This window comes from Ranitomeya variabilis, chromosome 2 (assembly GCF_051348905.1).
Source record: "Ranitomeya variabilis isolate aRanVar5 chromosome 2, aRanVar5.hap1, whole genome shotgun sequence".
Taxonomy (NCBI): Eukaryota; Metazoa; Chordata; class Amphibia; order Anura; family Dendrobatidae; genus Ranitomeya; species Ranitomeya variabilis.
Window position 1 is genome coordinate 536,426,467 of NC_135233.1, and position 18,301 is coordinate 536,444,767.

An 18,301-nucleotide genomic window follows, 5' to 3' on the forward strand; every position below is an offset into this window, starting at 1 on the left:
AGCCGATAGTCTATACAAGGTCTCAAAGACCCGTCTTTCTTGGCCACAAAAAAGAATCCCGCACCAAGAGGGGAAGAGGATGGACGAATATGCCCCTTCTCCAAAGAATCCTTGACATAAGAACGCATCGCGGCATGCTCGGGTACTGACAAATTAAATAATCGTCCCTTAGGAAATTTACTGCCAGGAATCAAATCTATAGCGCAGTCGCAGTCCCTATGAGGAGGAAGAGCACTGGACCTGGACTCACTGAATACATCCTGATAGTCACACAAATACTCAGGAACTTCTGAAGGAGTAGAAGTAGCAATAGACACCGGCGGAGAATCGCAATGAATTCCCTGACAACCCCAACTCGACACAGACATAGCCTTCCAATCCAAAACAGGATTATGGGTCTGTAACCATGGCAGACCTAAAACGACCCCATCATTCATTTTATGCAGAACAAGAAAACGAATCGCCTCCCGATGTTCAGGAGTCATGCACATGGTCACTTGTGTCCAATACTGCGGTTTATTTTCCGCCAGTGGCGTAGCATCAATTCCTCTGAGAGGAATAGGAACTTTTAAAGGCTCCAAAACAAAACCACAGCGCTTGGCAAACGAAAAGTCCATAAGACTCAGGGCAGCACCTGAATCCACAAATGCCATAACAGGGTAGGAAGACAATGAACAAATTAAAGTCACAGACAAAATAAATTTAGGCTGCAAATTACCAATGGTGACAGGACTGACAACCTTGGTTAGGCATTTAGAGCATGCTGATATAACGTGTAGAATCACCACAGTAAAAACACAACCCATTCTGACGTCTATGATTTTGTCGTTCGGTTCTAGTCAGGATTCTGTCACATTGCATTGAGACAGGTGTCCGTTCAGACAACACCGCAAGAGGATTAGCGGATTTGCGCTCCCGCAAACGCCGATCAATCTGAATAGCCAGCGCCATAGAATCATTCAGACTTGTAGGAATTGGAAAACCCACCATCACATTCTTAATGGTTTCAGAAAGACCATTTCTGAAATTTGCGGCCAGAGCACATTCATTCCATTGAGTAAGCACGGACCATTTCCGAAATTTTTGGCAGTACACCTCAGCTTTATCCTGGCCCTGAGAGATAGCCAGTAGAGCTTTTTCTGCCTGAATTTCAAGATTAGGCTCCTCATAAAGCAATCCGAGCGCCAGAAAAAACGCATCAACATCCGCCAATGCCGGATCTCCTGGCGCCAACGAGAAAGCCCAATCCTGAGGGTCGCCACGTAAGAAGGAGATAACAATTTTAACTTGCTGAGCTGAATCTCCAGACGAACGAGGTTTCAAAGATAGAAACAATTTACAATTATTCCTAAAATTCCTAAATTTAAATCGATCTCCAGAGAACAGCTCAGGAATAGGTATCTTAGGCTCTGACATAGGACTGCTAACAACAAAATCCTGAATGCCCTGCACTCATGCAGCAAGCTGATCCACACTAGTAATCAGTGTCTGAACATTCATGTCTGCAGCAAAGCTTCAAGCCACTCAGAGATAAAGGGGAGGAAAAAAGGAAAAAAAAAAGAAAAAACTCAGAACTTCTTTTCTTTGAATCCCACTTCAGCAATGCATTAACTATTAATGGCCTGCCATACTGTTATGATCCCAATGGCAAGGGATCTCAGAGATTAAAGCAAAGTCTGCAAACAAATACCAGCTCATAGGGAAGTGGTAACTAGGCTGACCATATAGCTGATCCTAGCACAAACACTAACAGTAGCTGGGGAACGTGCCTACGTTGATCCTAGACGTCTCGCGCCAGCCGGAGAACTAACTAACCCTATCAGGGAAAATAAGACCTCTCTTGCCTCCAGAGAAAAGACCCCAAAGAAATACAAGCCCCCAACAAATAATAACGGTGAGGCAAGAAGAAAAGACAAACGTAAGAATGAACTAGATTTTAGCAAAGAGAGGCCCACTGACTAAATAGCAGAAGATAGTAAGATGACTTATATGGTCAGCAAAAAACCCTGCAAAATATCCACGCTGAATATCCAAGAACCCCCAAACCGACTAACGGTGAGGGGGGAGAATATCAGCCCCCTAGAGCTTCCAGCGATATTAGGAATCACATTTTGTACAAGCTGGACAAAAATAAGAACAATGCAAATAAACAAAAGTAAGAAAGCAGGACTTAGCTTATCTTGCAAAGAACCAGGACCTGAAGACAGGAGCAAACAGAAATGAACTGATTACAACGATGCCAGGCACTGGACTGAGAATCCAGGAAGTTTAAATAGCAACACCCCAGGCCTAACGAAGCAGGTGAGTACCAACCTGGGAAAAGACAATCCAAGTGCCAAACCACAAGAGACCACAAGAGGGAGCCAAAAAGTATAGTTCACAACACCGTACCATACAGCAAACCCAGGTAAGAGCTGGTGGCCCTGGGTGAACGGGGGGCACAGCATGGGGTCCGTGAGTCCGGTGAGCCCGTTGCCAGCACTGGCATTGGCGTCCCTCCTAATACTCACCTCTCCTCGTTCTGGCAGCTGAAGTGTCTTCAGTACCCTCTGACTCTGTGATGTAAGTCTATGGGAGACACGGGATCCTTTTAAAGTCTATAAACATCTGAAAATTATGGAAACACTGCTCAGATGACACGAGAACATCATGGGGATCGCCGCTGGAAGCATTTCTGACTCCTAGGTCACAGCTGTAAGCAATATTGTCAAGAGTTTCACGCCCTTTTTACAGGTGCACCAAAAAACATACAAAACCGAAACCAAAATGGATTTTGCTCAGAAATATGTTAAGGTACACCCTTCTTGGGTAATGACTTGTATATAAGGCAAAATAACCCCAAACCAAAATGTTCCTCCACCACTTGGGCTATGTTCACACGCAGCGTTTTTGATCGGTTTTTCAACTTTAACATTGCTTTCAACCAATACAAATGCATTCACTGGGAAATGTCTTTGTAGCATTTAACAACCCTAGCTGGTCATGTGGTGTGTGACACATAAGCAGACACACCTTTTATGAAGGAGGGACTCTTAAAGTCACAAAGCCTATTTTTAGAGGGGCATCAGGCGGCATTAATATTCTAAAAGGGCCATTATTACACAGTGGGTCTCCTATGCTGTTATTGCCTTAGCAGTGAGTGGCTGGGCTGCCAAGAATTACGATGCACCCCAATACCCTTTTCACGAGAGGTACAAGAGGGTTTCCTGAAAAAATGTTGCATTGAATGCAAGGCCTGTCCTGCTATCAAGTTATTTGCACCCCAAGAAGCCTTTGAACCCAGGCACTGGATGGCCAAAGGGTCCAGTACCAAATCCTCTATCACGCCATCTCCAGGCTTCACACCGTGTGGTACGTGTTCATGCTGCACACGTACAACTTTCAAGAAAACACACCAAATCACATTTAACTCAGGAATTCACGATTAAAGATTCCATTTCCTGTTTTTCAACAGGGGTAATCTATCTAATGAGGTGCCCATGCAATAAAATGTATATAAGCCACACTAAATAACAACTCATGGATCGCGTTAAGGAACACCTTAACAATATCGAGAAGGGCTTTATTGGGCACCCTCTATCTAGACATCTTAGGGAATATCATAGCAAATCCACTAAAGGAATTTATTTTTGCGGGATCTAAATTGTACGCAAAAATATAAGGGGCGACGACTATCTAAAACAAATGTCACAGGTTGAGTCAAAGTGGATTTTTACGCTGAACTGTTTAGCCCCTTGGGGCCTCAACCATGAAATTGAGTTGCACGCCTTTTTATGAGTGTAGAGAGAATTTTAAACAAATGTAAAATTAATATTTAAAGGAAATTATTGAAATAGAATTTGTTTACTTCACATTTTATTATTCAAACCAAACATTTTTTTCTTAAATTAATTTATTTTATAATCTAATAAACATGTGTTCATCATTTTTTTAATCCTTTTAGGATTTAATCCGATAACATGTATACATACATTTTAACCTTCCAGGATTTAAATCAGTTGCACACATACGGGTATTTTAACTATGTTTTAACTAATGGTTTTATATACTATTAATAAAGCATTTATATTTTAATTCAATACATATTTTATTTTATGTCCACATATCCACTTAAAATTCTCAGGATGTGGATAACCCACCAGCATCCCCCACTTTATAGATGTCTGATTCGTTCTAAAACAAAGTGGCTCACCAGGGAGTAATCTCATGCACAGTCATATTACTTTCCCTTCTGCAGTTTCATTTTTTTTTTCTTATGCAGCCTTCTTTAGTACACTCATTATGCAGATGCGCACTTCAACAATCAATAGCAGTGATACACAGAGTGTAGCAGGTCTCCTTATATATGGCCGGGTCCCAGCTAGGGTCAGCAGCCCTGACAAAGGACCAAGTCCTTCGAAAGGCATTGGCAAGTTTGGCCCTGTCGCGCACCCGTCCTCCAGCTCTGGTGACGTCACACAGACCTCACCCCCCCCCCAAACACTGCCACTGCACGGCAGCGCTTCTCAGCCGGAGCGCTCCATTGGTTCACCACCGCTGCTATACGGAGTTCATGGGGGGAACTTACTACCAGGGGAGGACACTCCCAAGGCATCCCACCATCAGACCCTCCACAGCAGTTCCTGCAATGACTTTGCTGGTCAGTCCAGCCAGCGTGCTCTGCAACATCACCAATGAATCCGCTCCATTGGCACTCAAAGTAAGCTTTTTCCCTCTTTTTTGTATCATTGAATGCATGTGCATTATGTCTACCACTGTTTACCACCTATGATTATATGTTTGAGATATTCATTTATCAAGAACTATCATCTCCACTAGCCCAGGTGGCCATCCTCCGATACTAATCTACTACTGCCGCCCAACCTTGCTGGGGCAGTATACACATAATTAGCACACTACACTCTTGGCTTTAGCACAGTGACTTTTTTCTCATTAACCCTTTATTTACACACGCGACAGATTAGGCGCAGAGTCTGTCTAGACATCAGCAGCTTTAGCAATCCTATTGTACCCTGAAAGCGCCAGTGTATTCTATCTCTTTTTGTTTTAGCTCACAGTACACTGTGTTCCAAATTATTATGCAAATAATATTTCCTCATATTTTCTCTAAATTACCTATCTGAATTGCAGTCATTGTTATTTTCCAGTCATCTACTATTCTAGTATAATTGCAATGTTTTGGAACAAACTGCCTATGAAAACAGTATCTTTTTTAAAAAAAATAAACACTCAAAATGCATGTTCCAAATTATTATGCACAGCAGAGTTTTCAACTTTTTTTTTTATTTTGAACAAAAAGATGGTCAATTGTGAAGTTATAAGCATTATCAGCTTATTACAAAATGAAATCAAACAGTTTTCAAGTGAAAACTTTATTCTAGGTGATGTTACATTTGCACATAGGACCCCTTGTTCGAAAGAAGCTTCTGAACTCTCTTGTCCATTGAATTTGTCAGTTTTTGGATGGTTTCTGCTTCAATTGTTTTGCATGTGGACAGAATACCCTCCCAGAGCTGTTGCTTAGATGTGAACTGCCTTCCGCCATCATAGACACTCCTTTTGATGATGCTCCAGAGGTTCTCAATGGGGTTGAGGCCAGGGGAAGATGGTGGGCACACCATAAGTTTGTCCTCTTTTATGCCCATAGCAGCCAGAGATGCAGATGTGTTATTTGCAGCATGAGACGGTGCATTATCATGCATGAAAATGATCTTGCTGCGGAAAGCACGGTTCTTCCTCTTGAACCATGGCAGGAAGTGTTATTTTAGAAACTCCACATAGATTAGGGAGTTCATCTTTACCCCTTCAGGGATCATAAAGGGGCCGACAATCTCTCTCCCCATGATTCCAGTCCAAAATATTACTCCACCTCCTCCTTGTTGGCGCCTTAGCCGTGTTCTCATGGGGTGTCCATCAACCAGCCATCCTCCACTCCATCCATCTGGACCATCGAGCGTTGCACGGCACTCATCGGTGAACAAAACAGTTTGGAAGTTAGTCTAAATGTATCGTTTGGCCCACTGGAGCCATTTCTGCTTGTGTGCAGTGGATAGAAGTGGTCGACAGGATGGCTTATGCCCCTCTGAAGGACCCTGCATCTTGTTGTTCTTGGATGTTGGAGGCACCAGCAGCTTCAAAAACTTGTCTGCTGCTATGACAAGGCATTTTTGCAGCTGCTCTTTTAACCTTACGCAATTGCCTGTTGGAAAGAGTTCTCAATTTTTCCTTATCAGCACACACACGTGTGTGCTGGGGATCAGCTACATACTTCTTGATTGTGCGATGATCATGATGAAGTGTCTTGGCAATGTTGATTGTAGTCATGCCTTGACCTAAATACTCCACAATTTGTTGCTTCTCAGCAGCCGACACATCCTTTTTCTTTCACCTTTTGGCAAAAAATGTAGGCTGCTTAATAATGTGGAACAGCCTTCTTAAGTAGTCTTCCCTTTATTTGGACACACCTGCCAAACTAATTTGCACAGGTATCTGCAATTGCTTTCAGTGATATAAAGAGCCCTGACACACATCACCATCAATGAGTTTAAATGACTAACAAAAAAATTCTAACCTTATCACTCCTAAACTCTTTGTGCATAATAATTTGGAACACAGTGTAATTGCTTCTGCCACTTACACTGCTTCTGCTAATGTTTTTGCATTGATGACTCGACGTTCCCGGGGTTGGAAGTCTATAACTGCAATGCATACTGTGTGCCTCACTGTTGTCTCGGGGAATACTACTCTTACAATTGTCTGAAAGCATGTTTTGATACTCCAGCATGCGCACGTACCTTTCTTGGGGGGGAAGCATCTGGCAAAACTTACTTTTGTACCGTGGATCTAACAGAGTGGCAACCCAGTAGAAAGCACTATTCATACTCCTAAGGATACGGGCATCATGTTGCAGATAGTGCAGCAAGTAAGCGCTCATGTGTCGGCGCTGCCATGTGGTCCAAGTCCATTGTATGTTGGTGGCTTAACACTCAAGCTTGCTTCCTCCGTCTCCTTCCGCCAACCATCGACAACACAGATGGGGTCATTATCCTCTTCATCTCCTGACTGTTGCACCCATCACCTCTTCCTCCTCGTTCTCAGCTCCTGAACCTTCAATAACAGTTTGTCTGGTACTATGAGCCATTCTCGATAGCTGTAATCCACCCTCCCATGGCACCTGCCTGTGTGACGACAGTCTGGAACTTAGAGATATGGTTATCTTTTCTGCATCCTCCTCTGCTTCCATCTCTTCCTCTGGGGCCAACACCTCCTCCCGCAGGGTATTCCAAGTGTGCTCCAGCAGGCAGATTACCGGAATAGTGATGCTGATGGGGGCATCGTCATCGTGCTAACCATCTTAGCAGCAATTTCACAATTGTGCAGAAGGGTGCAGAGGTCCTTCATCTGTGCTCACTCCGCAAGCATGATTTGCACAACATCCGTTTTGCGTTGGCCCAGGCTATGGAAACGGACATACTGCAACAGGGCTCGTCGATTCTGCTACAGTCACTGCAACATGTGCAAAGTGGAATTCCACCATGTCAGCACATCGCTTAAAAATTGGTTAACCAGTAGGCCAAAAGACCTCTGTAGTGATGCAAGTCGATGGTCTGCAGGGTGCAAATGACAGAAGTGATCACACAGCTACCATGCATTCTGCAGCAGTGCATCCAGGCAAGGATAATAGCGAAGAAATTGTTGTACCACCAGGTTTTAAGGATGTGAGTCATGCAAGGCACGCGTGTCAGGTTGGCCGCCAAAAGGACTCCCTCCACATGCGAGGGTTAATGTCTGGTTATGAGGGTCTGGATTCTGCTCAGACCCTATTTCGGCCCTGGATCCAACTTAAAAAAAATGTAGTCATCAGTGCAGATGCTATCCTCCATATCTTGAGTCTGTTAGTCTTTGGAGCAGATCTCTGATGCCCATTGAGTACAATGTGTGAACATCTCTGAAGACTCACACATCTTCGATTCCCCACAGTCAGTTTTGCTGTTGGAGAGTTGTGAAAACAAGGGTAATTATGATGCCTTCTCTGAGGACTGTACAGTGTGATGTTAAGGTTGAGGAAGAGGAGGAGTGGCCACTTGATACAGTGCTTGCCATCCACTGGAGCACATGCTCTTTCTGTCCCTCATCTACACGGCGCAGATGAGGGTGTCCTGCAGGCTCGCTAACTCGACTATACTTCTTCAAAAATATTTCCAGGATCCGTACATTCCTTAATCAAGAATCTGCAAAAACTCTAGTCCATGCACTCATCATCTCTCGCATCGACTACATAGAACTTAGTAACTTAGTAACATAGTTAGCAAGGCCGGAAAATGACATTTTATCCATCCAGTTCAGCCTATATTCTATCAGAATAAATCCCCAGACCTACATCCTTCTAAAGAACCTAATAACTGTAAGATACAATATTGTGATGCTCCAGGAAGACATCGAGCTGGAGTGGATGACTACTGCAACCTCCTGCTGTGAGGCCTCCCTTCTAATAGTTTTGGACCGCTCCAATTTATCCTAAACTCTGCTGCCCGACTAATCCACCTATGACCCGCTATTCCTTGGCCACTCCTCTCAGTGAATCCCCATTCGCTGGTTCCCCATTACGCATAGACTCATCTTCAAAACGCTAACCATGGCATACAGTCTTCCATAACCTGTCTCCTCCATACATCTGTGACCTAGTCTCCCAGTACTTACCTGCACATAACCGCCGTCAAAATACTGCGCAATTAAACTATTTCTACTTGGGGGATATTGATGCCACTTTAGTGGTGTACAGCAATAATTTTTGTAAATGTTTGGACTCCAAGTTGGGTCTCCTTCATGTGAGTTGCCTGCATTTGGCAGGGCTGTCAGTGCACCAGGCTTATAGTACACCTGTCACTCATCCACCAGTTACTGATCAATGTTTAAGCTAGAAGTTCTAGCCCAAGCCCTGCTGTGCAATTATACTATTGTCTGCCCCTAATTTGAGCTGTTTTGTCAGCGTTGTGGGTCACCAATCTTTCACAGAAAAAGTTAGCCTTAAAGATTAGATGACTATGCCAGCCAGTACGCATGGTTATTGACCCGCTGGATCTGCTGACATTTCTAGCCACAATGAATGACGGGAGTTGGGACAAGGTTTTTCAGAAGTGGACTTACAAAAGTCTGCTTCATTTGGAGGTATGCAACAGATAATCCATTATTCTAAAGAGATTTTTCCCATCACCTTTCCACAGGATGCAACACTGTGGCAACCCGGCAACCATGAAAGTGAAAACAATGTGCCCCTCCATAGAATGTAGCATTGGTTAAATATGTACATAGTAAGTGCTCCAGATGTGTGAACTCTGTCTAACATACATTTATCACCAGAGTTGAGCCACTGTTACTTTTCTCGGATCGAGCCGGGTTTCCACCCTTCGTGTCTCCCCTTTTCCTCATAGTTTGTAAGCTTGCGAGCAGGGCCCTCATTCTTCCTGGTATCTATTTTGAACTGTGATTTCTGTTATGCTGTAATGTCTATTGTCTGTACAAGTCCCCTCTATAATTTGCAAAGCGCTGCGGAATATGTTGGCGCTATATAAATAAAATTATTATTATTATTATTATAATTATTATTATTTTGTCAAAAGTTGGGTCGGGTGAAATCGGCCGATTATTGTGAAAAGTCGGAGGCCGACTGAAACACGAAACCCAATGCAAGTCAATGGGGAATCAAAGTCGGCGGTGCCCATTTTAATGCCAAAAACATCAATTCTTATTACTTAAGCTTGTCAATCTTAATTTACTTTATAATAATAGTTAGGCATTGAAAACTGCAGGGTCAGATTCTGGCTGTGTAGAGTGCAAGGGGAATGTAGTGGTCTGGGTCAATGTACCAGCAGACTCATCTAGCAGTGGCTGGGCAATGGGCAGGATGAGGAGGAAACACAGATATAGGTCCAAATAATAAAGTAGGCTAAATGCAGTTCAAATGTGGTGACAGGACTAAACAGGTGGCATTGCCTTGTTCAGTGGAGGAAAACTGTAATGAGTGGCAGACACAGTTAGTAGGCCCAAATAATGAAGTGGGCTAAATGTCTGCCAAAAAATTGTTCATAAATAAACAGGTGGCATAGCTAGGTACAGGGGTGTGCTCCTCTACTGAGTAGCAGACAGTGGTAGTAGGCGCAAAATATTAACTGGTCTAAATGGAGGCCAGGGCCCCTGTATATTTTAACTGTCATCTATCATTTCAACAAATTTGTATTGGCAGTGCCATTGAAGGATTTAACAGCACAGACTACACAGTGGTGGAGCAGGGAGAGGTAAGTATTGCAAGTGGTAGAGCACTGTTCAAGCTGGGGGGAACACTCTCTCGTGGGTGGCGATACTGGCACAGGGCCCCTCATATTACGACGACGTTGGTTGTGCACCACCACCGTCAGTACCAGCTGGCAACCACCGCCCACGGGCTCTTCCACCAGACTTCCTCATTTTTTTGAAAATCTAACCAAAATAACAACCGTTATTTGGTACTGTAAAACAAGGTAGAAGGTGTATATAAACTTGTTGAGAATTTATATCTCCCTTTTTTGGGGGGGAGACTGAACCAAAACTCAGGCCCAGTGTATATAACAATGCAATCTAAGTGGCTGAAAGTGGCTGGCTAACATACGACAAACTAACAGGACTGAAGTATATCCACTTTGTGAGAATTTGAATCTCACTTTTTTTTTTTTGGAGACTGAACCAAAACTCAGGCCCAGTGTATAAAACAACACAATGTAAGTGGCAGGAAGATATATGAAAAAATACAAGGACCGTAGTACAATTTCAATCTCCCTACAATGATCTCAGGACAAGTATGGCAACAATAAAAAGGACTGCTGCACACAAAAGTGTGGACAAATAAACAAGATAACTGTGCAGAAAGGAGCAACAGGATTTTTGCTTTTAAAAAAGCAGTTGGTTTGCACAGCAGCGTGCAAACAGCAATGCAGCTATCAGGGAGCCTTATAAGGCTGCCTAATAAGAGCTGATGCACAAAAATATAGCCTCCACTGTCCCTGCAAAAACAAAGTGGTGTTGGACAGTGGAAATTGCTACAGCACAAACAGTTTGGGGGTTAATTTTCCCTCCCTAACTATATCCCTTCTTCTGATGAAGCTGCAGCAACCTCTCCCTATGCTAAGATCGGCAGAAGTAAGATGGCGGTCGGCATGCACGCCCCTTTATAGCCCCTGTGACGCTGCAGAAAGCAAGCCAATCACTGTCATGCCCTTCTCTAAGATGGTGGGGACCGAGACCTATGTCATCACGCTGCCCACACTCTGCGTTCTCCTTCATTGGCTGAAAAATGGCACTGAAAGCGTCATATGAAACGCGACTTTTGCGCGCAGATCGGCGACCTCATGGCCGATCCCACACTAAACCCGGGTCGGGTTTCATGAAACCCGACTTTGCCGAAAGTCGGCGATTTTTGAATTTGTCCGATCCGTTTCGCTCAACCCTATTTATCCCCTTTCCTGGGAATAGGTGCTAAATGTTGTTTAAGGTCCAGTCCCTTTGACTGCAAGCTACAAAAAGTTGTTTGAATAGCTTAAAAAATATGTGTCTTATTCAAAGCATTGCTATATTTCTACTGGGGCATAACCTTGATCAGATGCATTCTGATGCAACATATATACTTTAAGAACTTACTTGAATTATACTGTCACGTCGGCCCAGATGATCAGGTATTGCCAAACTTTGTTTTCACAAAAAATGAAACTTTTCTATAACATACAAACGTTAAAGTCATCTGAATGATTGTTCTGTTATTGTCTTTTAGATGACACCCCAGAGACTTGTATCTATTCCAACTGGTCTCCCTGGTCTGCTTGTAGTTCTGCTACCTGTGAGAAAGGCAAAAGAATGAGACAACGTATGCTGAAAGCACAGCTGGATCTCAGTGTGCCATGTCCAGATACACAGGACTTTGAACCGTGTATGGGTCCAGGATGCAGCGATGATGGTAATTTGGAAGTTAAATAAACACAAAAAGTTAAAGGGATAGTCGCGTAAAAAATAAAATAAAATTGGGGGTCAGAGGGCAGCTGCTGAAGAAAATAGCATCCTCTGTTATACTCACACTCACCCTGTTCCAGTACTACCTTCCCTGTCTCATTCTTTGTTGACAGGTTGATGCTTCAGCTGTACTGTGTCCATTTTAGGACATGATCATATATCAAAGTCAAACTTCATAAATACTCTGTCTGACACCTGACTCAGACACCTGACTCAGACACCTGACTGATTCTGATACCTGACTCTGATACCTGACTTTGATACCTGATCCTGATCCATGAGTCTGATCCATGAGCCTGATCTATGAGCCTGATCTATGAGCCTGATCTATGAGTCTGATCTATGAGCCTGATCTATGAGCCTCATCTATGAGCCTGATCTATGAGCCTGATCTATGAGTCTGATCTATGAGTCTGATATCTGATATTGATATATGATACATTCATTCATCAGAATAAGAATGTTTTTTCAAATACCAGCAATACAGTTCTTGAACTGTTCATTTCATAAGCGAAAAAAAGGATCATTTCACTGTCATTTGAGCCAATGGCTGAGTGGTTAAGTTAGGGTTGGGGCTAAAGCTAGGGTTGGGGTTAGGGTTTGGATTAGGGTTAGGGGTGTGTCAGGGTTGGGTTTGTGGTTAGGTTTATGTTTAGGGGTGAATTGGGTTTAGGGGAGTGTTGGGGTTAGGGTTGGGATTTGGGTTAGGGGTGTGTTGAGGTTAGGTATGTGGTTTTGAGCACCTTGAGGGGTGCAGTTTTTAGAATGGTGTCACTTTTGTATATTTTCTGTCATGTACACCCGTCAAAATGACTTCAGATGTGATGTGGTCCCTACAAAAATGGTTTTGAAAATTTTATTGTAAAAATGAGAAATCGCTGGTCAACTTTTAACCCTTATAACTTCCTAACAAAAAAAAATCTGTTTCCAAAATTGTGCTGGTGTAAAGTAGACATATGGGACATGTTATTTATTAACTATTTTGTGTTACATATCTCTGTGATTTAAGGGCATAAAAATTAAAACTTTGAAAATTGTTTCTGTTTTCTTTTTTTTCATATATAAACGCAAGTCATATCGAATACATTTTATCACTAACATGAAGTGCAATATCTCTTGAAAAAACATTCTCAGAATCAGCAGGTTTCGTTAAAGCATTCCAGAGTTGTAACTTCATAAAATTACAATGGTCAGAATTGTAAAAATTGTCCTGTCATTAAGCTTCAAATTGGCTCTGTCACTATGGGGTTAATTGAAGGATATAAGTCTTCTATTTGCTCATGTGACAATGTAAACACTTGGCTGAAGCTCATTGCTGTGTGACTTCCTTGAATGAGTCTGATACCTTATACTTGCCTTCTTTCAAACATCAGAATCAGAATTTTTTTCAGATGCCCTCAATACAGTACTTTATAATAGTGAAAACCGTGGCACAGCTGTTAGGTGCTCAAGTAGGGTCCCAAACCTGTATATGTAATAAGAAAGAAACTTGGCACTCAACTTAAGGTTGTTGGATGCAACTGTATTTTAATAAGATCCAGTAGTAGTACAATTCAGAAACGTTTCAGTGACTTTCCTCAGTGTACCGACTGTTTAAAGGGAACCTGTCACCTGAATTTAGCGGGACCAGTTTTGGGTCATATGGGCGTGGTTTTCTGGTGTTTGATTCACCCTTTCCTTACCCGCTGGCTGCATGCTGGCTGCAATATTGGATTGAAGTTCATTCTCTGTCCTCTGGAGCAGGGTTGTCAAACTGCATTCCTCGAGGGCCGCAAACAGGTCATGTTTTCAGGATTTCCTTGTATTGCACAGGTGATAATTTAACCACCTGCACAGATAATGATTCCTGCTCCTTGTGCAATGCTAAGGAAATCTTGAAAACACGCATGGTTTGAGGCCCTCGAGGAATGCAGTTTGACACCCCTGCTCTGGAGTACACGCCAGCGCAAGGCAATCTTGCCTTGCGCAGGCGTGTACTCCGGAGGACAGAGAATGAACTTCAATCCAATATTGCGGCCAGCATGCAGCCAGCGGGTAAGGAAAAGGTGAATCAAACACCCGAAAACCCCGCCCATATGACCCAAAACTTTTCCTGCCAAATTCAGGTGACAGGTTCCCTTTAAATCTGTTTTTGTTGTAGATCCCTTCTGGAACCTGGAGGGAATGTGGCTTGTGACCGCCTGCTGGGAGCAGACACTGGCATACCTCCTTCCCTGCCTGTCATATCCTGATCTGATATTCTGCAGTGCAGAGTATCAGATCATCGATCTGATGTAATATAGTAATGTCCCATACTGGGACAATGTAAAGAAGTTTAAAAAAAAAATTACAAAGTGTAAAAATATATATATTTTTTTTAAATCCCTAAATAAAGAAAAATAAATAAATATCACTAGTCAACACAAAAAAAATCATCAGCAAACTTAATATACAGTATCTGTTTATGAAGTTTGATGTGCTGATTCCAAAAATATGCCTAGCTTTGCTCTATTACATAAAGTTTCTGAGATAGTAGTATTTTTGGTTGTTATTACATTATTTCTGCATTTTCAATGTTTGTGGTTTTTCCTATGTCATTCCCATTTCTCTGCTTGTCTTACGTCATTGTGAATTTTCTTACAGGGACAACATCAGTAAAGGTTTTAGTGAGTTTCATGGGAAGGAGTATTGACAAGGAGAATTGACAATGCAGTCAACCAAGCTAACTGTTATAAGGCGGTAAGATTTGAGTCAGTCAGAAAAGGATGGTGATGGCAGCAAGGACTGGTATGTGAGACTCTGACAGGAGACAGACCTCTACAGGGATCTGAGCCCTGCCACAGGGAGACTGAAGGGAAGGCAGCCATCATTGTGAGAGGATTTTCACTGCATTTCTGGAAGGGCAAGTCGCCTCAAAGGGAAGAAAACAGCTCAGCCACTGAGGTGTATCTGAGTGAGGGTCTCCACAGAGAGAGAAAAGGAAAGCAGCCAATATCTCACACAGAGAAACTGTCTGTCTGCAAATTTTCATCTGCAAGGAATAGGCTGACCCGTTTACCTCACAACTTTATATAGTTATCTACCAGATTATCTCCAGTAAAATCAGTTCTAAATGCAAGTTGTCTCTGTCAACTCTGGGGAAATATCTATATATAGTCGGTCAGCTCATCACAGTTTTTTGTTTAGTTTGTCACCACCATTGAACTGAACTTTACTGCTTGATCTGATTTAAAGGAGAAAATTGTCCTGACAGTGTATGAATCATCCAAACAGATTCTGCTGTGTGTGTGGTTCTTTTACACCAAAAGGCCAAGTACGTTCAATCACTTATGATATTAAAAAGATGTACCAGATGTACTTTAAGTGTCCACTTGGTGATCAAGACAAAAGCTGGGCTCCTCATGTGATATGCTTAAATTGTTCAAATGGTCTTTGTGACTAGTTAAATATGACCCCAAAAATCATAGTGATGACTGCTACTTCTGTTGTGCAAAACTGAAGGGCTTTTCTACAAAGAAAAAACATAAGATTAATTGCCCTGAACTTGAATCTGCGATTAGGCCAGTTCCACCTGATGGTACCTGTCATGAATCCCAATGGCAAGGGATAGCACAGGAAAAGCAAAGTACCAATAAATAACGGACGAGCTCTAGGGTGATGGAACCTGGGCTGACCGCTGCCCTACGCCTGACAAACGCAACTAGAGATAGCCAGGGAGCGTGCCTACGTTGGTTCTAGACGCCACGCACCAGCCTAAGAGCTAACTAGCACTGCAGAGAAAATAAAGACCTCACTTGCCTCCAGAGGAATGAACCCCAAAGGTATAGTTGCCCCCCACATGTATTGACGGTGAAATGAGAGGAAGGCACACACATAGAGATGATATATATAGTTTCAGCAAATAGAGGCCCGCTGTAAACTAGAAAGCAGAACGATACAAAAGGGGTCTGAGCGGTCAGCAAAAAACCCTAATCAAAAAACCATCCTGAGATTACAAGAACCCATGTGCCAACTCATGGCACATGGGGAGAACCTCAGTCCACTAGAGCTACCAGCTAGCATAGAGACATAGTAAGCAAGCTGGACAAAAAAAACCAAACAACTGAAAATCAGCACTTAGCTTATACTGAAAGATCTGGGAGCAGGTAGGCAGGAACCAAACTGAGCACATCTGAATACATTGATAGCCGGCAAGGAAATGACAGAAAGGCCAGGCTAAATAGGAAACACCCAGCCACTGATGGACAGGTGGAACCCAGAGACCGCAACCCACCAAAGTCACCCAGTACCAGCAGTAACCACCAGAGGGAGCCCACAAACAGAATCCACAACAGTACCCCCCCTTGAGGAGGGGTCACCGAACCCTCACGAGAACCCCCAGGGCGATCAGGATGAGCTCTATGGAAGGCGCGGACCAAATCAGTAGCATGAACATCGGAAGCGACCACCCAGGAATTATCCTCCTGACCATAACCCTTCCACTTAACCAAATACTGGAGTTTACGTCTGGAAAAACGAGAATCCAAGATCTTCTCAACAACATACTCCAATTCTCCCTCCACCAGCACCGGAGCAGGAGGCTCAACCGAAGGAACAACGGGCACCTCATACCTCCGCAATAACGACCGATGGAACACATTATGAATAGCAAACGATGCTGGGAGATCCAAACGGAAAGATACAGGGTTAAGAATCTCCGAGATCCTATAAGGACCGATGAACCGAGGCTTGAACTTAGGAGAAGAAACCTTCATAGGGACAAAACGAGAAGACAACCACACCAAGTCCCCAACAAGAAGTCGGGGACCCGCGCGGCGACGGCGATTAGCAAACTGCTGAGTCTTCTCCTGAGACAACTTCAAATTGTCCACCACCTGATTCCAAATGTGATGTAGCCTGTCCACCACCACGTCCACTCCCGGACAATCCGAAGACTCCACCTGACCAGAAGAAAAACGAGGATGAAACCCCGAATTACAAAAAAAAGGAGAGACTAAAGTAGCAGAACTAGCCCGATTACTTAGGGCAAATTCGGCCAGTGGCAAAAAGGCAACCCAGTCATCTTGATCAGCAGAAACAAAACACCTCAAATAAGTTTCCAAGGTCTGATTAGTTCGCTCCGTCTGGCCATTCGTCTGAGGATGGAATGCAGACGAGAAAGACAAATCAATGCCCATCTTAGCACAAAACGTCCGCCAAAATCTAGACACAAACTGGGATCCCCTGTCAGAAACGATATTCTCCGGAATCCCATGCAAACGAACCACGTTCTGAAAAAATAAAGGGACCAACTCAGAGGAAGAAGGCAACTTAGGCAAGGGCACCAAATGAACCATCTTAGAAAAGCGGTCACACACAACCCAGATAACGGACATTTTCTGTGAAACAGGGAGATCAGAAATAAAATCCATGGAAATGTGCGTCCAAGGCCTCTTCGGGATGGGCAAGGATAACAACAACCCACTGGCTCGAGAACAGCAAGGCTTGGCCCGAGCACACACCTCACAAGACTGCACAAAGGTGCGCACATCCCTTGACAAGGAAGGCCACCAAAAAGACCTTGCCACCAAGTCTCTAGTACCAAATATTCCAGGATGACCAGCCAACACAGAAGAATGGTCCTCGGAGATAACTCTACTGGTCCAATCATCCGGAACAAACAGTCTTTCTGGTGGACAACGATCAGGTTTATCCACCTGAAACTCCTGCAATGCACGTCTCAAGTCTGGGGAGACGGCGGACAATATTACCCCATCCCTAAGGATACCAGTAGGCCCAGAGTCTCCAGGAGAGTCAGGCACAAAACTCCTGGAAAGAGCATCTGCCTTCACATTCTTTGAACCTGGCAGGTATGAAACCACAAAATTGAAACGAGAAAAAAACAACGACCAACGAGCCTGTCTAGGATTCAGATGCCTGGCAGACTCAAGGTAAATGAGATTCTTGTGATCAGTCAAGACCACCACACGATGTCTAGCACCCTCAAGCCAATGACGCCACTCCTCAAATGCCCACTTCATGGCCAAAAGCTCCCGATTACCCACATCATAATTGCGCTCGGCGGGCGAGAATTTTCTAGAGAAGAATGCACATGGCTTCATCACCGAGCCATTGGAACTTCTCTGTGACAAAACCGCCCCCGCTCCAATCTCGGAAGCATCAACCTCAACCTGAAAAGGAAGTGAAACATCTGGTTGACACAACACAGGAGCAGAAGAAAACCGGCGCTTAAGTTCCTGAAAGGCCTCCACAGCCGCAGGAGACCAATTAGCAACATCAGCACCCT

General features: G+C 43.6%; 1 protein-coding gene across 3 annotated transcripts in view; it reads left to right on the top strand.

The window, feature by feature from the left end:
* SPON1 (spondin 1) overlaps positions 1-18,301 on the top strand; it is a 1,148,287-nt gene that overhangs the window by 857,678 nt on the left and 272,308 nt on the right. For all 3 annotated transcript variants that reach the window (XM_077288119.1, XM_077288120.1, XM_077288121.1), the window contains one exon: positions 11,801-11,983. In XM_077288119.1, coding sequence (XP_077144234.1) covers positions 11,801-11,983 — 183 coding nt within the window. The remainder of the gene's footprint in view (positions 1-11,800; positions 11,984-18,301) is intronic.